General features: G+C 42.2%; 2 protein-coding genes across 2 annotated transcripts; one reads left to right on the top strand and one right to left on the bottom strand.

Annotated features, from left to right (window-relative positions):
* Positions 1–5,449: 5,449 nt before the first annotated feature.
* On the bottom strand, positions 5,450–8,848 carry paqr8 (progestin and adipoQ receptor family member VIII). Its single transcript, XM_008398160.3, has 2 exons — positions 8,620–8,848; positions 5,450–6,699 (listed from the first exon to the last, which is right to left on the bottom strand). The coding sequence occupies exon 2, from the start codon at positions 6,674–6,676 to the stop codon at positions 5,606–5,608; it is 1,071 nt and encodes a 356-aa protein (XP_008396382.1). The 5' UTR covers positions 6,677–6,699; positions 8,620–8,848; the 3' UTR covers positions 5,450–5,605.
* A 996-nt stretch (positions 8,849–9,844) lies between these two features.
* Positions 9,845–20,124, top strand: mcm3 (minichromosome maintenance complex component 3). Its single transcript, XM_008398161.3, has 17 exons — positions 9,845–10,504; positions 10,809–10,921; positions 12,903–13,111; positions 13,346–13,476; positions 13,554–13,792; positions 14,453–14,561; positions 14,635–14,788; positions 15,609–15,740; positions 15,833–16,041; positions 16,114–16,288; positions 16,374–16,500; positions 17,060–17,210; positions 17,658–17,798; positions 17,889–17,995; positions 18,856–18,929; positions 19,139–19,238; positions 19,337–20,124. Exons 1-17 carry the CDS (start codon positions 10,430–10,432, stop codon positions 19,533–19,535), a joined length of 2,445 nt encoding a protein of 814 aa, XP_008396383.1. The 5' UTR covers positions 9,845–10,429; the 3' UTR covers positions 19,536–20,124.

The raw sequence follows: 20,124 nt of genomic DNA, 5'->3' as shown, positions 1-20,124 counted from the left end.
GAAAAAATGGAGCAGAAAAAAGTCAACAAGAGGCAGGGATATCTGCAGCGTTTTTAGATCATTGCGAGTTTAGGGGACTGGAGTCAGAGCTCCAACACATCTTCTTGTACGTTTTCACATATTTACGTCGCTTTGTTGTGAAGTGGCTTTTCTAAATATTCAGTAAACACATTCAAAATTCTTTGCGGCTGTGTTTTTTTTTTTTTTCCCCCCTCTCTGATGGAGGAAGTCGAGCTGCTCAAATTATTCTCACAAGGAAAGTATTACAGAAAAAAATGGGGTCTTTGTTCTGGAGCGGGACGTGGAGATTAGAGCGGTTTCAGCGCCATCCTCTAAAGGCGATCGATTTAAAGAGTTCAGGCATCTGTCTTCGATAAATACCAGGTCAGGTCGTGTTATGGTGAGATCAGGGAGACACTTCTGCACATAAATGTGCGCAGAGTTTTCTTTTAGTTGATTTGTGGGTGTATTAGGTGACATACCTTCTGACTACAGTAGCAGAGTGAATAACTCAAGCCACTCCTGCACAAGTATGCCAGGCATGTGGACGTTTTTCTGCTATTTCCTAACTCGGCAGAAAAAGACACTTCCAGCAGAAGTTACTAGAATAGAGATTTTATGTCGTTTATCTTGAGTTTTCACAAATTTTAGGACTGATCTTTAAAACTAGTAAAGGAAATGTTTAAGAATTTCTTCAACCGTGTTTGAATTTTCATTCAGTTTATTTCTTTTTTTGTTTTCGAACGCAACTTACTGCAAACAGTTGAAAATCAAACTTTCTTCATACCAACGTAGAGCCCCTCCTCCCCAAAAAACAAAACAAAACAGAGAAAGACTTTATATGAGGGGCAAACATTAAAAAGGGAAGCTTTTGGTGTGATGCACTTTTCAATATTTGTGACATTTAAAGTGAGAGCAATACTACACCAACATCTCTCCAAACTTGTATTGAACATAGAAGGTTTTCCAGTTTAAAAGAAGACCCCTACAGACCAACACAGTGGCCAGATAGAAAATCGTCCTGTCTGCAGACAGTCTTCCTTTTTCTTAAGGAAGAGGCCATGTAGCAGAAGCCTCCAGCTGCATACCACCAACTCAAATCTGACCTTTCACTCACTTTTTCCTGCTTCCTTCCATAAACTTGAAAACAAATTCCCAAGACTCTGACTTGACGATGCGTCCAGAGTCTCCACTACAAAGTGCTTGGTGTGATAAAAGTTGCTTCTTTAGATGCCTCTCAATTCTGTTTTCAATGATTAAATATTCCTCAGTCCACTGTGTAAAAGTTCAGTAGGTAACTTTTATAAAATAAAATATAGATTTTTTTAAAAAATATTGGTTAAACCTGTCACTATGTCATGACAGTAGAATATCAGACAGATGATCTGTGAAAACATTGAGCTCCTTTGGTGCCTCCTTGTGGTCCTACTGCCATTTGCAGAAACACAACTAAGAACCAAATCGGAGCCAGGAAGAAGGTTGCAACAGTGTCAATCATTCTACTGTGCGCACCGCTAGAGGTGACTTTTGGCAGGACAAGGTTTCACCAAATATTAGCCTAGCTAAAGAAAGTGAAGTTAGGATGAATTTCAGGAGAAAAGGCCTTGAGAATAATTTGAATGCATGTAGCTGAAGCATAAAGATAAAGGCTAGTAGAGGAACCTGAGTCCTGACCCTACATTTTTGGCAATGTAGTGCATGTGAGGCAGAAACAAATGAAACACGGTGTGGGTACTTTCATTTGCTTGCCCAAACTAATGAAAACCACGTTCACAAGTTTGTGGTTGTTTTGTGACCAATCAACCACAAAATGTTTGCTGTAATATAATGTTTGTGTATTGATTTTGTGTCTTTTGGTGCACCAGTCCCCCCCACACTCACAAACACTCATCGTTTCACTATTATATAATCTGCTGAAGATACAACCCATGTCTGAGTGATGTCTGAACAATGTCTGCGTGTGCAAAGGAAAATCAGCAGCCACTCTCCCACAACACAGGATATGGAGGAAAATCATGCCCAATTTCACATATTTGGACTGCTGTCCTGAAAGCCTGATTTGTGCAAACAGGAAACCAGCTAACAAATAACTTCTCTTTGTTTAACCTGGCAGAGGAAAATAGGATTACTGCTTGGACGCATGAATCCGCAGGGTTCATTCGGCCGCTCCAGGAAAACCTCCATTAATGCTGAACCCTTTGAATCTCAAATAAAAACCCATTTATTAATAAAGCACTATTACGAATTTGCTCAAAGTGAAATCTGATACTCACAGGTAAAACATAACAGCCAGTTTGCTGGGGGGGGGAAAAAAAGCAGCAGAAACAACAAACTTTCTCCAAAGTTTACACAACTACACACGTGAATTTATAAGGTTACTTAGCCTGGGGGAAGAGTAAGAGTAAAATAAGAATATTTTACATATGTGTCTTCAGTTGTAAATCAAAATGCACAACTGACAAAGTTTAGTGACATCCCTCAATCAAGGTGTTTTCTTTGGAAGGAGTTCTGATCCCTGGGTTGGCCCTGAAACCTGTCACCGCAGAAGTTACTCCACATACTGGGATCTAAAGGTGTGGCTCCTACGTCAGGGTGGCTTAAGAGGCAGAAAGTCCCACCCAGCAAACACCTGGTAGAACCACACAGAAAGCCAGTCAGCCCATTTTGCTGACAAGGTAACAAAGATCTTCCTCTGTTTTACATCAGTATATGAACGCTCAAGGTTCATGTAAAAGGATAGAATGTCAAGATTCTCTGAGCAGTGAATATTCTTGCCTTGCTTTCTTGTTGCACAATGCAACAAAGTGTGTGACCCTGGTGACCTTTCCTGCCCACACATTTTTTAGAAGCCCGGTCAGGTCGGGCATTTCACCTACTTGAAGGGCCAGTATGCCAATGAGCCTTCAATCAGTCTGCATTTAGGATAAATGAGCCCCTTTGTTCGCCTAAACCCCAGATTCTGGTTTGGTCACTTTGCTGAACGCAATAATCCAGATTTGCTCTCTCACTCTGTACTTTCTTCTGCTTGTGGCAACAAGAGCAAGGGAGTATCAAAAGTTTGGCCAATGCTAAACACTTGGATAAGCCAGTTTCTTGAATTGTATATACAATAATAGCAAACCCCCATCTTTCTTACTCACCCCTTTTGCCCTATGAGGGCTGGTTTATTTGGGTCCTTTAATGTAAGTGAAGCACACTTTAAGTTGTACTTTGTTTTTATTTGTTGATTTCAAATTTCTACTTAGTAATCCATGACTTCCTCTTTCCCTGGGGTATAAACATGGCTTGGCACAGACAGCCACTCCTTTTAGCCACCGGTCACTAGGCTGGACACAGACCCATTTTATCTTGGCACCATATGAGCAGGGATTCTCCACAGTTCATTGTTGGAGAACTGCAGCAAAGAGTGGTATCTTTTGGTTACCGAGTCTCCATGACAACAATCCAAACTGGGAGTGTGAAAACAAACGTTACCATCACACAAATGTAAAGCAGGAGTTTGCTAAATGCTACTGGTGCTTTAGCTGGAACCATTTGCTTTTAGTGAGAGACTGGCTGAGCTTTTCAGCCGGGTTTGGTGTGAAACCTAAAGAATACACAGAAAAGCACCTCAATGTCCATTTGGCAAGTATAGAGGAGGCTCTGTTATGCTGTGGAGCTAATTTTCTCTCCCACTTTCAGAGCGTGTAATCAAGAAGTCTTAAAAGGCATTATCTTGTGGATCTTAAATATTTTTGCTTAGTTTCTAGTGCAAACATCTCAATACGCTTGAAATAAGACAAAACTAACTTACAAGTAACTTTTCAGCGAGATAAGGGAGCTTATTTTAAGTCAATTTTTTAATATTGAGGAAAAAGTACTTGTTCCATTGGCAGATTATTTCACTTATCACAAGACATTTTTCCCATAAGTACTTTTTCATCCTAATTAAGGAATCAAGTACTTGAATCAAGCTCCTGTTTCTTGCTGAAAAGTTACTTGCAAGTTAGTTGTGTCTGTCTTTTTTCCCAAGTGTACTAAGGTATTTGCACTAGAAACTAGACAAAAATACTTGATACGATTTTGTGTTTTTGAAGTGATAGACTTAATGTATGTCATCATCGGGTCTTCAGAAAGGATAAAGACAGACACGATTTACCAGAATGCAGTGCAAATGGAAAGTACTCTCAGCGCTTCACTTTTTTGCACCTTTAATGTTGCAACCTTACTCCAAATTGTTTTAAATTCAATTTCTTTCCTCAAAATTCAACACTTAAGTGCAACACTATGACAATGTATAATTTTTTTGTGTGTTTTGCAAAAATCAACCAAGAATTAACATTTACATAAGTATCCAAAGGATTTGACAGAAAAGCTCAAAATACATATGTTTCCACAACTTAAATGGAATCCATCTGTGGTAAATATAGTTGTCTGGACTTGATCTGGAAAGGAACACACCCCTCTATGCAAGGTGAAGAAACTAAAGTGGAACTGTTTGGCCATGATGACCTTTGTTGCATTTGGGGAAAAAAAAGTAACGATGTAACTCCCTTATAGAATGGGAACAACATCACAACGGCTGCAGGAGAAACTGGTGCATTCATATCATGTACCAAATCACAGACGGCGTCATGAGAAAAGAACATTATTTTGAGATATTGAAACAACATTGAAAGACGTCAACCAGGAAGTTAAAGTTTGGGTGGACATTGGTCTTCCAAATGGGCAATGACCTTTAGAATCCAGCCAAGTAATCTTCCAAATTTGAACTTAAATCAGAACCAAAAGTTGACCCGATTTAACTTCAGACAGTGAGGGAAAAAAGGTGGATGTGTCTTTTTATTCAGTGTAAGTAAACATCTGGTTTCAAGTGAATGTGCATCTGAATCTAAGTTATTTTTGGGGTTAGGTCATCCATCCATCCATCCATTTTCTTGCACCCTTGTCCCTTAATGGGGTCGGGAGTGTTGCTGGTGCCTATCTCCAGCTAACGTTCCAGGCGAGAGGCGGGGTACACCCTGGACAGGTCGCCAGTCTGTCGTAGGGCAACACAGAGACACACAGGACACACAACCATGCACACACACACTCATACCTAGGGGCAATTTGGAGAGGCCAATTAACCTAACAGTCATGTTTTTGGACTGTGGGAGGAAACCGGAGTACCCGGAGAAAACCCACGCATGCACAGGGAGAACATGCAAACTCCATGCAGAAAGACCCCAGGCTGGGAATCGAACCCAGAACCTTCTTGCTGCAAGGCAACAGCTCTACCAACTGCGCCACTGTGCAGCCCGGGGTTAGGTCAATCTGGTACAAAAACCATTTCAGTGGGAGCATTGTCCACTGGTGAAAATTTGGCTGAGCCATACTTAGCTAACTATGAGGTACACTGAGCCAAGCATTTCTTTCACTAATTAAACCCTTCAGGAATTTTCAGATGATCCGATAAATGGACCAGCACAGATTCCGTTAAAGCTGGCTTTATTGTTTAGATATTAAAAGTAAAGTAATCACTCTTCAGAGACACAGGTTGTTAAATACATAAATTAAAAGTTACATCCGACTGAATACTCTTAGAAATCACTGAGCACAGGTCTTTCTGCACACGCAAAAAAGATGGTCACTTTTTCTTCTCTACATGTTGAAGTATTTTGTTCATGTGCCTCATGGCTATAAGAGCTGTGAGGACGCAACACATGAAGAGACAGGGGAAGGACACACAAGCCCACCACAGCTGCCGTTCTCCAAACACATCCAGCACTGCGTCCCGTCGCCTGGCGTAGTCCAGAAACAAAGCCTCCAGCTGGAACACGGTGCATAGGGACAGGAACAGGTGGAACACCTGATGACCCTGGCCCACAAAGTCACAGCGACCGGGTAAAAAACGCTCCGGAATTGGACAGGAGAAGAAGAAGGCAGCCAAAATGAATGAGCCAATCTGCAGGGCGTGAAAGAGGAGAGAGGCCTCCTGTGACCAGGGGACGGTGAGCAGACGGTGGGCTATGGGGCTAATATCTAACGCGTAGGCGAGGCTGGTGGGGATCAGCTGGTAGATTTTACGTTGCAGTGGATACGGCCGCCTGTACCTGGCCTTCGCAAAACAGCAGCCGGCGCAGGAGAGCCACCCAAAGAAGGCAGCACCGGGCAGAAACATCATCCCAATACTGTCTCTCCACACTGGCTCAGAGGAGTAGAAGTAATGGCCGAGTGAGCAGCCGTACTGGTACACCGCCACACCCACGTAGTCCAAAAAGAAGAAGTAGTAGTGCGCACGCTCGGAATGAGACTGCAGGAGGTGAGCTGCCACACTGAGGCACAGATATGTGAGAGAAGACACCATGAAGAGGGCGAGAGGCAGGGAGGCTGCATCCGAGGTGTACCCCAGGGTGCCCACGTTGGCCCACCAGAGAAGCAGCAGCGCTGGAGCTGCGAGCAAGTGAGTCCACACATTCAGGGTTTCATTGTGCCACTGGAAGAGGCTCAGGAGGTAGCAGCGCCAGTCTTGCTGGATGGGGCGGTAGCCCGACAGGATGTAGGGCTCTCGGAACAGAGTGGGGACCTGGGAGGCAGCAACGGTGGGGCAAGGTGATGGCAGGGAGGAAGGGAGGCGGTCAGAGAGGCGAAGGAGTCGGCTGAGTTGCTTGACGCTCAGCGTCAAGGTGCTGAACCCCTGCAGGATGTCAGCCGACATGACTTCTGATTGTTACCGTAACCCTGTGGATGAAGGAAAGAGTTAGTAAAGGATTTCTGGATTCTACACCGTTTAGCACCCTGGATGCTATGTAATGAACATTTTGTGCATTAGTTAGTTTCAGTTAAGCTAATTTTAATTATTTCTTTCAAAGACGCACAATCATGAGTGGCATCAATTTCATGGAGACCTTTGAACTTAATGTTTTTACACAGGAAAGAACTTAGAAGTGAGAACAGTGCTCCATTTAGTGTTACTTGCACTCAAAAGTGAGAGCAATTGGGCAGGGGAGTGTGTTTTCATATCTGGAAGCGTGTACATGATGACAACTTCAATATGCTAACTGATGCATGACACCCTGATCTCTATATTTTTTTTGTAAAAAGTGATGAATGATTGAGAACTAGTTCATTTTATAACTATGAACACAAAAGGATTCAGCTTTATTGTTTGGACTGAACATAGAAGTACATTTTGTTAGGAATAATTCTTCTTTGTCAATGTTGATCACAGTATCTCAATTGATAGTCCAACTACGTCACATAGCCTATCTGATATAGCTTGAACGGTTTAAATCCTACCTTCCTGAAAGAACTTTCTTATGTGGTACCACAGAGCTCGGTTTTGGAACATCTTCTCTTTCTTTTATACATTTTCACCTTAGGCAAGATAATCAGGCAGTTCCCTGATGTGTCTCATCATTTATATGCTGATGACATTCAGGTCTGTTGCTCTTTTAAGTCTACTGAATATCCAAATTTGTCCTGCTTGATAAACTGCGTCAGTCATGTCAAACGGATAGAAACACTTATTTCATCTGAGAACTTTATAATGGAAATCAGACAATTTCTTGGTGTACTGGCCTCCTCTGTCGTACTCAAACTTGGCATCATCTTTGATTCCACCTTGTCATTGGAGTTCCACTCTCGAGGTTGAACCAGAGACTACTTCTTTCAGCAAAGAAATATTTCAAAGCTTTGAACTTTGGTGTGTAAAGTTGAATTAGAAATGATAATTCACGCTTTTGTTTCTTCTCGTGTTGTCTTTTGACATCTTTAGATTGTCTACCGGTACATTTTAGAATTCATTTTTAATTTTCCATCTTTACTTTCAAAGCCTTGTGTGGTCAAGCTACATCACCGACCCGTTAGAGCCATATTCCCCTTCTTGTGGTTTGAGATGGTTTGGCCAAAGGCTTTTAACGGTTCCATGAACTCGTTCTAAAACCAGACGAGGTAGGTCCGTTAGAGATATGTTAGATATCTGTTATGTTTTATGGTTGCGTTGCTGTTAACCACCATGTTGTTTTATCCAGTGAAAATAGCTATACAAATACATTTCGCCTCACCTTACCTACTGTCCGTGCTTAAAATTCTTCTAGTAGATGCACGTCTAATCCACATGGTGTTGTGCCCTGTCCAAACAAAGGTGAAGACAGTCGCCTGCCTGGATCCCTAACAGTAGCTGAGGTATGTGGTCAGACTTGCAAAAATCACCGCCTCTAATGACAGCTACTGAAAGGAATCCAAGCCAACGCCAATGTTGTCACTGGCTACATTGTGAATAGAGCTGTGGCTCCTGTAAAGGGTGTGCCATCACCTTTAGCAGGAGCCTCTTCTGAATTGTTTGGCAACACAATCTGAACAGTACACATCTGACCTTGAGATTTAATTTAAAAAACATAGAATATCTGGAGGATTCACAAATTACGTGAGAAATTTGCTTTTAAAAGTGTGTTTTTTTAAGACTACACGTGTTCTCTTCAGTGCCGGTTGATTTTGTTGACCTCATTGATATTCAAATAAACAAATGTCTATAATCGAACACAAGAAGAAAGTTTAATGTTGGACTCGTTGTGCATGAAAACATGACTTCCATAGCGGTGTCATCTGTGTTAGAAAAGAATAAAGCGGTTTTGAGGAGGAGGAGGAACAACTTTTTACCTGTAGCTGTCGAACAGTACGGACACTTGCTGCTCTCTCGAACACTCGCGTCCCTTCAACCAGCCGGTGGGGAAGAGACCCGTTAACGCTGCCCGGCACGTCCAGACGACTCCTTCATGTTGAGCTGAGGACGAGGTTTCATTCGGGAGGAAACCGGCAGACAAGTCCAGCGGCTGACCCGAAGCGACAGCCCCGGAGAGCTGGAAGTGTGGGCGGGGTTTGACTGACCAGGAACGCCCTGAGGGGAGCTTTAACAGCCAAAAGTTAATGCAACGCGTTTCCAAATTCAAAAAATATTAAGAATGCTTTATTTTTAATTTAAGTTATTTGATTTGTTCTTACATTTAAAGATGTCAAAACATTAAAAAAAAATGTAGCTCCTCCACTATTTTAGTCTAAATCAAATACACTTGACATAAGACAGAAAAAAATATAACGTAAAAGTAGCTTTTCAGCAAGAGAAATGTTAGTTTTGAGTCTTTTTTGAAAATATATAAAACGTAGTTGCTCCGCTGTCAGATTTTTCACTTTAAACACGAAAAATGTCTTGGTGGGAAATTAATATGCAAGTGAAACTAATTCTTCTTCTTCTTCTTTTTTAAATCTATACTTAAGAATTATTGAGTTAAAACAAACTTAACTGTCTTGCTGAAAAGTTTTATTTTTGTCTTATTTCAAGTCATATTTGCACTAGAAACTAGACAAAAATTCTTGGTAAGATTTTTAATAATAATAATAATAATAATAATAATAATAATAATAATAATAATAATAATAATAATAATAATAACTGACATTTGGTTTCTCAGAGAATTTAGAAAATCCCAACAGTTCAATAACAAATGAGTTTTAATAAACAAATGTTATGATATGGCTACATAACAAAACTGCAAGCTCTGCTCCAAAAACTAAAAAGAAATTAAATAAAAAACCTGAACAATATATGTAATAAGTCTGGTTAGTATGTAAGTTTAATTCCTTTTAACTTAATTACTGAAAGAAATACATCTGAAGTATTCTAATGTATTGAAATGCTAAATTCTTTTAATTTGCTATTTTTCTATGGAACATAAATAAAAACAGATCAAATATTTGTTTTCAAAACTCCTCTTTTTAGTTATCTTTTTGTGGTATTTTTCGACTAACACAAAGTAGAGAATAACTGAACAGTCTAAGGAAATTAAAAATGGTTTGAAAATCCTTTGCAAATAAAAAAAATCTGTAGTGTGGCATCTGTATTCACTTTCCAAAATAGCTCAAGATCAGTCACATTGGATTCGGTCAATTTTGTGGCAGTAGTTGCCCTTATTTGCGGTATTTAGACAAGGGGACAGAGGTAGTAAAGGTCCCGGCGTCGGGACCTGCGAGGACATAATGACGCTTATTCTACTGTCTTGCTCTCCTGTAAATTCATATAATCTTTATGGCTACTTTTGTCTCGGTGTTGAGTTGTGATGGATGAAAACTGCTTTTTGTCGCCATCTCCTGGACAAAGTTAAAAACGCACACTCATCGTCTCGTTTCCTCGACCACTAATGGCCCCGCCTCTTCCTTCTCGTTTTCGCGGCACTTCTCCGCGAGGGCGGAGTCACGCTTCAACCGGAGCATTCTATTGGACAGCTTCACGTCGACCTGCCGAGTATGCAAACAGAACGTTTCGTGTCGGACCAATCGCGTGTCACGCTTCATTCGCTCGCGGGACGCAGTGGCGCGAAAAGCTTTCAGTCGGTCGTGCGGTAAAGCAGCAGCGGGGAAGAGCAGCTCCGAGACTTTAGCGGCTTTTTAGAAGAAAGTAACTAATCGGACAAAAATGGCAACCGACACCGCAGATGACCGGGAGATGAGGGAAGCACAGAGGGACTACCTGGACTTTCTGGACGACGATGTGAGTGACGCTTTTGTCCGGTAAAAAAACATCAACAACAAAGGACATTCATGTGCAGTTATGAAAGAACATGTGGTCTGATTATTTAATCTAATGATTTGGAAAACGGAAAGCAAATGATATATTTATCTGCTTAAAAGTAGCAGCAGTTCTTATAATCTTGTTGAAGTTGATGCAAACCTTAATGCGCATTTTATTTTATCTTAGTTTCATTATACAATGATCTCACTGTTTCATCAAACGTTAACTTCCGGGTGTGGTGTTTTTTTTTAAAATTATTATTATTATTGTCTTCAACTCGCAGCAAGACCAAGGCATTTACCAAAGCAAAGTCCGGGATATGATCGGTGAGAATAAAGCCCGGCTCATCGTGAACATCAACGACCTGAGGAGGCGCAACGAAACCCGGGCTGCGAAGTAAGACACACAGGATTACGAGCACCGGTATTTAGAAATACAGGTTCTCAATGCTAATAACTAAAACATGAAATTATCTGAGCCTTTTACACCAATTAAAAGCATCTCTCGGAGGAAGTAAATAACTCTTTCGATCAGTGTATTCAAGGAGGTAGCTCTCTACTGCCTCTTGTGGACGAAAACAGCACTGTAATTACCCTGCTTTGGAAAATTAGCCGCAACTATTGAACTTTTCCACACTTTATGTCGTCACAACCAGGGGTGAAAGTAGTTTTAAATTCTTGGGGTACTATGATAACTACATATATATATATATATATATATATATATATATATATATATATATATACACGACAGCACCATACTGTAACTGCTTCTTTGTGTCCTTTGGAGTTTCTGTGCTGATTAATTCTTTTGCGAAGTGATAAAAGCTTTACAAAAAAAGCATTTTAATTGCTACAAAATAAAGCTGCATTTCCTCCCTCAGCTCACTGGCTGCAATGTTGACACCTTGAGATGCCATGAGACCTAAATCTTTAACATCATGGCATGGAGTTCATCCCAGTTTTCCATGTCTGGCACATAACCATTCATTTTAGCATTTAAACTGGTTCTATTGATCCTGTGTCCAGACAGAGGGATAATCAGTAGCCCAGCATCATGACCTGTTTGTTCTGAAGATCCTGCAGCTTCCACTTCATCTTCCTAACCTGGCGCCTCCTCACCCTGACTCTCATACTGACAGGAGGAACCACATAGCTCTGTTAGGTTATAGCTCATCTTCTGAAGTTGGGATGTTTTTCCTCCAACAGGTTCCAGAGGAATCACCTCAAACCAGATGTTGGACTGGATTTTATTTCAATGTCATTTGTGAATGTTAACGTCTCATTTTCAACAATGGAGCTATAAAGGTTGAAAAAGGTTATTGTTTTGGAGAAAATGTCATCAACATCAATATTTCCACTAAATAAGAGGCAAAAAAATTGTTTGATAAAGAAAAAGCCTCTCAGACTCTGAGCCCGACAGCACCAAACTTTTTTTTATATTAGACAATTAATTTAATTTCACATAATTATCGCGGTAGAAGTCATTTGTTTGTTAAATACTTAATGAAACATATTTACCGTGTTTGATGTTTGTTGTGATTGACGTATAGTCACAAAGAACGAGGTAATTAGTCCAAGTTTGTCGTTTATTGAAAGTTCAGAAACTACAGCGGCTGTAAAGCGCCATATCAAAGGTAAACAACCTGAACAGGTGATCAACTCTAAACCACTTTTACTCTCTCTGTCATTTAAGCACACCCGTTGCCATGGCAACCTCCTTCGCTCCCCAAGCCGACCAGAGATTGGGGAGCGAATCTCTGGTCGTTATGAACGTTTTAAGCCAATCAGAGGAGGACGTGTTTCTCTCAGCCTCCTGGCTGCGTTCAGTTTGTCAACTAATGCCGAGATCAACTCAAAACCTTCCGCGATCGTCGTGTTGCACCGCTGCTCTAGCAAAGCACGAACAGTTCAGAAACAATATGAAATGGGAAAAAAAACGTATTCATTAACTGATTAAGTCGTGTTTTAGATTGTTCTTGAAAAACTAATCAGTCACGGCTGATTAGTGGGTGAACTCACGGCTGCACAATGAACCCGTTAATTCTTTACAGCAGACAGCCGCTCCTCTCTTGCAGGTACGGCGTACCCCCACTAAATCTTTTAGGGGTACGCAGTACCCTGCCTTACCCCCTTACCCCCAGCAGGATAACAACCCTAAACATTCACAAAATGGAAAGGTTTAGATAAGTGTATTTATGTGTTGGAATGGACTAGTCAAAGTCTGGACCTAAATCCAGTTGGCAAGACTTGGAAATGTATCTTCACAAATGGCTACCACGGTATCCGACTGTGCCTGACTTGTTTTACACAGTAAAAAACATTTGTAATTCTTCTGTGCAATACATAATGGTCTAATCTCTCTTCCTGTCCCTCAGACTGATGAGCAACGCATTCGAGGAGCTGCTGGCGTTCCAGCGGGCCCTGAAGGACCTGGTGGCCTCGGTGGACGGGACCTACTCCAAGCAGCACGAGGAGTTCTTCATTGGCCTGGAGGGGAGCTTCGGCTCCAAGCACGTCTCCCCACGAACCCTGACCTCCCGCCTGCTGGGCAGCATGGTGTGTGTGGAGGGCATCATCACCAAGTGTGAGTTTCAGGGCAACACTGATAGTATGTTTTGGATGACGGAATGACATTGCAGCATCATTTAAAGCTCACAAAAGTTCTAAATAATACTGCCCCTTAAAGGGCATTTGCTAAAATCTTAAGATTAAGTAAATGGCAAAATTATTTCCCTTTTGCATTAGCGCCACCTAGTTTCCATCTGTGGAAGTTCCTGCAGATTTCTATGTGTATTCATTCTTTGCGTGAACATTCCAGGTTCCCTGGTTCGTCCCAAAGTGGTGCGCAGCGTCCACTACTGTCCCGCCACCAAGAAGACGATGGAGAGGAAGTACACAGACATGACCTCGTTGGACGCCTTCCCCTCCAGCGCCATTTACCCCACTAAGGTACGCACTCGAAGGAGGTCCCTTCTGAAGCGTTGTGGTGAAAACCCGCCGAATATTCATCGTGAATTTTCTGACAGGATGAGGAGAACAACCCTCTAGAGACGGAATTCGGCCTGTCCACCTACAAGGACCACCAGACCATCACAGTGCAGGAGATGCCAGAGAAGGCGCCGGCAGGCCAGCTGCCTCGCTCCGTGGACATCATCCTGGACAACGACCTGGTGGACGTGGTCAAACCGGGAGACCGGGTGCAGGTGATCGGAACATACCGCTGCCTGCCGGGGAAGAAGGGAGGATTCACCTCCGGCACGTTCAGGTGGGACTGGTGCAAGAAATACTGGGCTGGATGTTGACGCGGTTATATTATTAGATTGATTTATTCAGGGTCTCCGCAGGTTGCAGCAAGTTTTGAATATGACTGGCACAAGTTGGTGGACAAGTTTGAATTGCCCACCAGAGGGCGCCAAATAAGCACAGTATTTAAACAGCAGGTCTTTGAGTGCAACACTGAGGTTGAGGCATCAAGTGATGCTCTGGGGGATAGGGTTTTTCTTTTTTTCCTCAAATTTTTCATTTATCATACACTGAAAGTGTCAAAATAGACCAGCTCATACAAACACACTGTGCAGGCCGAATACACCATCACCTTCCTAAAATAATGGTCATTTTTAATTTTATTTTATATTGCAGCAGGTATGAAAAATGGAAAAAAAATAATTTCAGGGATTTTTAAAAAAATCATTACCATGCAAAATCACCTTGCTCTGAAACAAGGTGGTGGCAGTGTTATGCTAAGGGAATGTTTTTCCTGGATGACGCAAAAGATCGTGCTACTAAATATGTCAGGAGAGCTGAAAAACGGTGGTGGCAGCACATGCTGTGTGCATGTTGAGGGAAGCAATCCAAATGCGATGCTTTTCTAAAATCGGTACCTGATTCAAAGCTGTTGTATTTGTCCCACCACTGCCCCCTGCAGGACCATCATGATAGCGTGTCACGTGAAGCAGATGAGCAAAGAGGTGTCTCAGTCGTTTTCTGCTGATGACGTGGCCAAGATCAGGAACTTCAGCCGGACCCGCTCTGTGGTAAGTCCGAAACCCGGCGGGCGTTGAAGGGGAAACGTATGTGAGGGCGCTGAGTCGGCTCCTCCTCTTTCAGAACGTGTTCGACCAGCTGGCCCGCTCGCTGGCGCCTAGCATCCACGGCCATGACTACATCAAGAAGGCCATCCTCTGCATGCTGCTGGGTGGCGTGGAGAAGGTTCTGGAGAACGGCACGCGTATCCGAGGAGACATCAACGTCCTGCTCATCGGTACCTCAGCTGCATTCACCACGAGTCTGTTCAGATGGAGGCTGTGCAGTTTCCAGCTCAGAATAGCACCCAGTTTTCCAGAATTTTGCAAAATTACCTTTTTTTTTTTCTTTTTTTTTTTAAGCCACTGTGGATGTTTGACTGCCAAGTGTTTGCAAGAATACAAGTTCTCATCTCTGTGTTCCAGATTGCTGACTTTTGATTCAGCAGAATGAGCTCATTCACTGTGGACTAGATTAGTAACTTCAACCAAAAGTCATTAATGAGTTTAGGAAGAATAAACATGAGCTTGTGATATGGAATGTCTCAATATCAGGGTTTTCTATGTATGGAATTGGATTTTTATTGTTTCAAAGTTAAGATAAGTTTGAGATGCCACTATTTAAGTCAATGATCATTGGGGTTTTTCAGTTACTAACAGCTAAAACCATTCAGAAATACGTTTTTTTTTCTTTTTTTGTTGAGCGAATCTATATTTGATCCAGATTTTTAACATTGTCGACTTGAACTGTAGTGGTGAAATATGTGGTGTTTTTTTTTATTTTTTCTTCTTTACTACCCTGCTGAATCAGAGAGAGCTTCAACTCTGTTGAATGATTTGTGTGGCAGAATCATATGATGAAACCCAACTAGGTGGATGAGATGCCTTAAAACTGACAGGAAAAAAGATGTATATTATTTTTTAATTTTGAAATTGATATTTGTTTTAGAAAATCAACCTCAACCAAAAAACCAAAAAAAATTCCACTCTAGGAAGTTTGAATTAAAGTACTTGTTCATTTTTGGAAAATACTTCTTCATCACGTTTGCTCTCCTTCAGGTGACCCATCGGTGGCCAAATCCCAGCTGCTACGCTACGTCCTCCACACGGCGCCCAGAGCCATCCCCACCACCGGCCGAGGCTCCTCCGGCGTGGGTCTGACCGCTGCCGTCACCACCGATCAGGAGACCGGTACTTTCCTCTCGCTTTCCCTCCCACCACCCACACAAACTGGTTCTTCTGCTTTTGAATCTGGCAACCTATCGATTCTTTCCCTCCGTCAGGAGAGCGGCGCTTGGAGGCGGGCGCCATGGTGCTGGCTGACCGCGGCGTGGTGTGCATCGACGAGTTCGACAAGATGTCTGACATGGACCGCACGGCCATCCATGAGGTGATGGAGCAGGGCCGGGTTACCATTGCCAAGGCTGGCATCCACGCCCGGCTCAACGCCCGCTGCTCTGTGCTGGCAGCAGCCAACCCGGTCTACGGCAGGGTGAGTTAAAAACCGCACCGCTGCGTCCTGCGGTGAAGCGCTGTCGCTCACCTTCCTCCGTCTCCTCCACAGTACGACCAGTACAAAACCCCCATGGAGAACATCGGCCTGCAGGACTCGCTGCTGTCGCGTTTCGACCTGCTCTTCATCATGTTGGACCAGATGGACCCCGAGCAGGACCGCGAGATCTCGGACCACGTGCTGAGGATGCACCGTTACCGCGACCCCCGCGAGCAGGAGGGAGCAGGTACCGAACATCACCGGCTGTAAGACCGCTGCTCCCCGTCGGGACCCCACATTCTGACGCCATTTTGTTCTGGTCTTGCGTCCAGCCATGACACTGGGCGGGTCGGTGGACGTGCTGGCTACGGATGACCCGGACGCCATGACGGAGGAGCACGAGGAGCTGCAGATTTACGAGAAACACAACAACCTGCTGCACGGAAGCAAGAAGAAGAAGTAAGGCTTTAAGGCTTTTTGAGATCATTATGCCTGGAATTTAAGACCTGTATTACAACAGAAATGTACAAAAGAAAATTGCATATTTTCATCCTTCTAAAAATAATGCTTAAAACATATTTTGGAAAGAAAGAGGTGGGTTTCTTTTTGCAAAAATTGACTTGCACCATAATTTTAGGAGGGTGACAATATTTTCGGTACAAAAGGGCACACAACAGATGTGACTCAGTGGTAAATATGAACATTGTCCAGTCATTTGGCAATACATTTTCACATTCCCTTGATGTACATAAGTATTGATAGATGCTAGTTAGCGGTAGCCTTAACTGCCTCGAGTCCCAATGGAATGAAAATGTCTGTGTCAACTCAAACACAAAACAAACTACATAGAAAATACAAAATGAAATGGAACCTGTGATTCACGTATTTTTAAGACATTTTAAGGCCTTTATTTTATTTGCATGAATTTAAGTCTTTTTAAGGACATCCTGAGTAATGTTTTAGGAAGTGTCTGAAGTGCAAAAGATGTGCAAACAATAAGATGTTCGCTTTATTCCAGGGATAAGATTTTGAGTAAGGAGTTCATGAGGAAGTACATCCATATCGCTAAGATTATCACACCTGTGCTGACCGAGGAAGCAGCCAATCACATCGCAGAGGAGTATTCCAGGCTGAGGAGTCAGGAGCAGCTAGCAGCCGATATTGCCAGGGTGAGCGCTGCACATCAACCTTCAAACTAAATTGATTTTATTCTTCAACTAAATTTTCACTTTTAAAATTTTTTTAATTGGAGAAAATCTGTATTATTTTTTCTTCCCCATCAATGTACAGTTTGGATTTCCGTAGTTCAGATAGATGTCAGCCCACACATGGAGTATCATCTATTTTGAAAGGGGTGTTTTGCAAATTTTTCTATTTGGACTTTAAATTCAAATCAACAGACAGAAGGGATGATTGAAATTAAAGTCAGTTTTTCTACTCTTTTCCTGTCATTCCTATTTTACTTTTAAGAAAATGTGTGAAAAATCAAATTTAACATTTAAAGGAATCCATTTTATTTTTAGCAAATGGCACCTAAATCCTACTGTAAAAGTTATTCTTAAAAAAAAAAAAAAAAACACCCCATAACTCTTGACTCCTCGTCTTTCCCTGGCCAGACCTCTCCTGTGACGGCCCGTACTCTAGAGACCCTGATCCGCCTCTCCACGGCGCACGCCAAGGCCCGCATGAGCAAGGCGGTGGAGCTGGAGGACACGGAGGTTGCCGTGGAGCTGGTCCAGTTCGCCTACTTTAAGAAGGTTTGTCGTCCATTAAGCACTCAAACGGAAATGGACCAAGAGCTCCCAAAAAAGCTTGGCTGCATTGTTGTTGTGCCCTTTGTCATTTAGGTTCTGGAAAAAGAAAAGAAGCGCATGAGGCAGGACCGCGACTCTGACTCAGAAGATGACGACGAAGAAGCGCCTCCCAGTCAACGCTCGCAAAGAACTCGGAAGAGGTACCAACACACACATCCTTGTACTTTTATACAAACTCAGAACTTTGTATTGACTTTCATTCATTTTAACCTTGGATGAAACTTAATTCACATCATACCTATGAATCTAGCTAGTAGAGTTAATTAGAACAGCAAACAACTGAGGACAGGGGAAAGGTTCTCATTTTCCACAAATAATCTCAATTTGTTTGTAAATATTGTGAAAACGGTCCCTCTATCTGTCTTATATGCAAATACACACACAACATGCCAAAGTGTCCTCATAATTACAACTGTCCCCACAATGTTGGTTGTTCATCAACAGGAAGACCTCGTGATGATGGCAAAACAAACGCACACACTTACTCATATTTTGACTTTGTGTCGACTTTCATTCATTTTAGTAACTAAATTTATGCCTAACCATTACCAACATATTTCTAACCTTAATCAAAACCTGATTCACACCATACCTGTAAACCTAACCCTATGAACATTATAACCAGAATTTGGCCCCTCTAAGGTCCAACGATCTTCAGAAGGTTTGGTGAATATGCCAGAAAAGGTCCTCAATGCTTGAAGTATTAAGCTTTCATACTTTTTATTTTTCTTAATATTTGCAACCACAAATATTAATGTTTTTATTGAGATTTTATGGACACTTTATGGCAAGAGGAGAAATTGGGTGTTGCTTTTAATATTTTTTTGTAGTTAACAAACTGAATACAGTTCCCTTTACTCTGGTTCCCTAAAACAAAATTCAGTCAATTCTCTGGCATTTAAGATACAGTAGTTTGATTGGACTAAATGCCAGAATGTTCAACGGGTCGGGGTGCTTGTTTTTGCTCAGATGACTGACATTTCTTCCTTGTGTCATGCAGGGGGCGCCAAGGCTCTCAGAGTAGCGAGCCCTACAGCCCGTATGACTTCAGTGAAGAACAGGATGTCCCTGAGAGTAAGCGGCTGTCTCATCGTCCCACATTACTTTCTAAATGACTGAACTGAAAACCTAATTTTTCAGAGAATGAGCCAGCTTTCTCACAGGCTGGCTCCTCTCTAACCTTATTCTGCATCAAATGTGGAGGAAATACTTCCTGCTGTGCTCTGAATTCTCTAATCACAAGATTTTCAGTCTGAAGTCTCACTCTGAGCTTTATTTTATAGTTCAAGCTGGCACCCCAAAACCGGCCAAACCCCAGCAGCAGGAGGAGGAACCCATGGAGGCTACGTCACAAGCTGAAGGTGCCGAACTCTCAGCCGAGAGGTACGCCACTGATGTTTCTATAACTCCTTCATGTTAAGTTTGCGCTAATGATGTATCTGTGCAACCCAATCACGGTTTCTCCTGATCTCTTCTTCCAGGCTGAAGACGTTCAAGTCATCCCTGTTCGCCGTTTTCCAGTCGGCTCACGCGCAGTCGGTGAAAATGACAAAGCTCATGGATGAGATCAACAAAGAGCGGGAGAGCCGCTTCACGGAGCACGAGGTCCGTGCCGCTCTGGCCCGCATGCAGGACGACAACCAGGTCATGGTGGCCGATGACATCATCTTCCTCATCTGAGGAAGGATGAGTGTTCCCCAAAAGCAAATTAAATATGGACATAAACATACTGGGTTGTTTCTGTTCATGTCTTGGAAGATTTTTTGTTGCATCTTTGTGGTGTACCAACCCAGTCACCATTGGATAGATCACCGCTGTGTTCTGACTCAGTATTCAGTGAAACAGACATGATGTGGAGTCCAGTTTTGTTCAAAATCTGTAAATAGTTCTGTTTTTTTGTTTTTTTTTTTTTTAATAAATGTAGCTGATATAAAAAAATAAAATTAAATGCTTTGGTGTACTATAACTCAGTTTATGTGTGTTCTGTACTAGAACCAAGCTTTATTATTCCACCTAAAATAAGCTTAGTTTCTGCCTTGCGCTGTCAGTGATGGAAATGTCCAGCTCTCTTGCCAGTGAGCCCCAGCTTGAAATCCAAATTTTGATCTCCATTTTGTCTTGAAATACTTTAATACATTTGGTAAAGTGCTGTAACCTCTACCCTACTTTGTGTTTATCTCATAAATCTCAAATACATTGAAGTCTGTATGTGACATATGTCAGATCAGATGTAAAATTAAAATTTTGGATTAAAAGATTAGTAAATGTG

Source organism: Poecilia reticulata, chromosome 21, assembly GCF_904066995.2.
Source record: "Poecilia reticulata chromosome 21, P_reticulata-male-v2, whole genome shotgun sequence".
In the NCBI taxonomy this organism is placed as follows: Eukaryota; Metazoa; Chordata; class Actinopteri; order Cyprinodontiformes; family Poeciliidae; genus Poecilia; species Poecilia reticulata.
The sequence above is the reverse complement of the archived record's forward strand: the minus strand, read 5'-3'. Positions and strand labels throughout refer to the sequence as shown.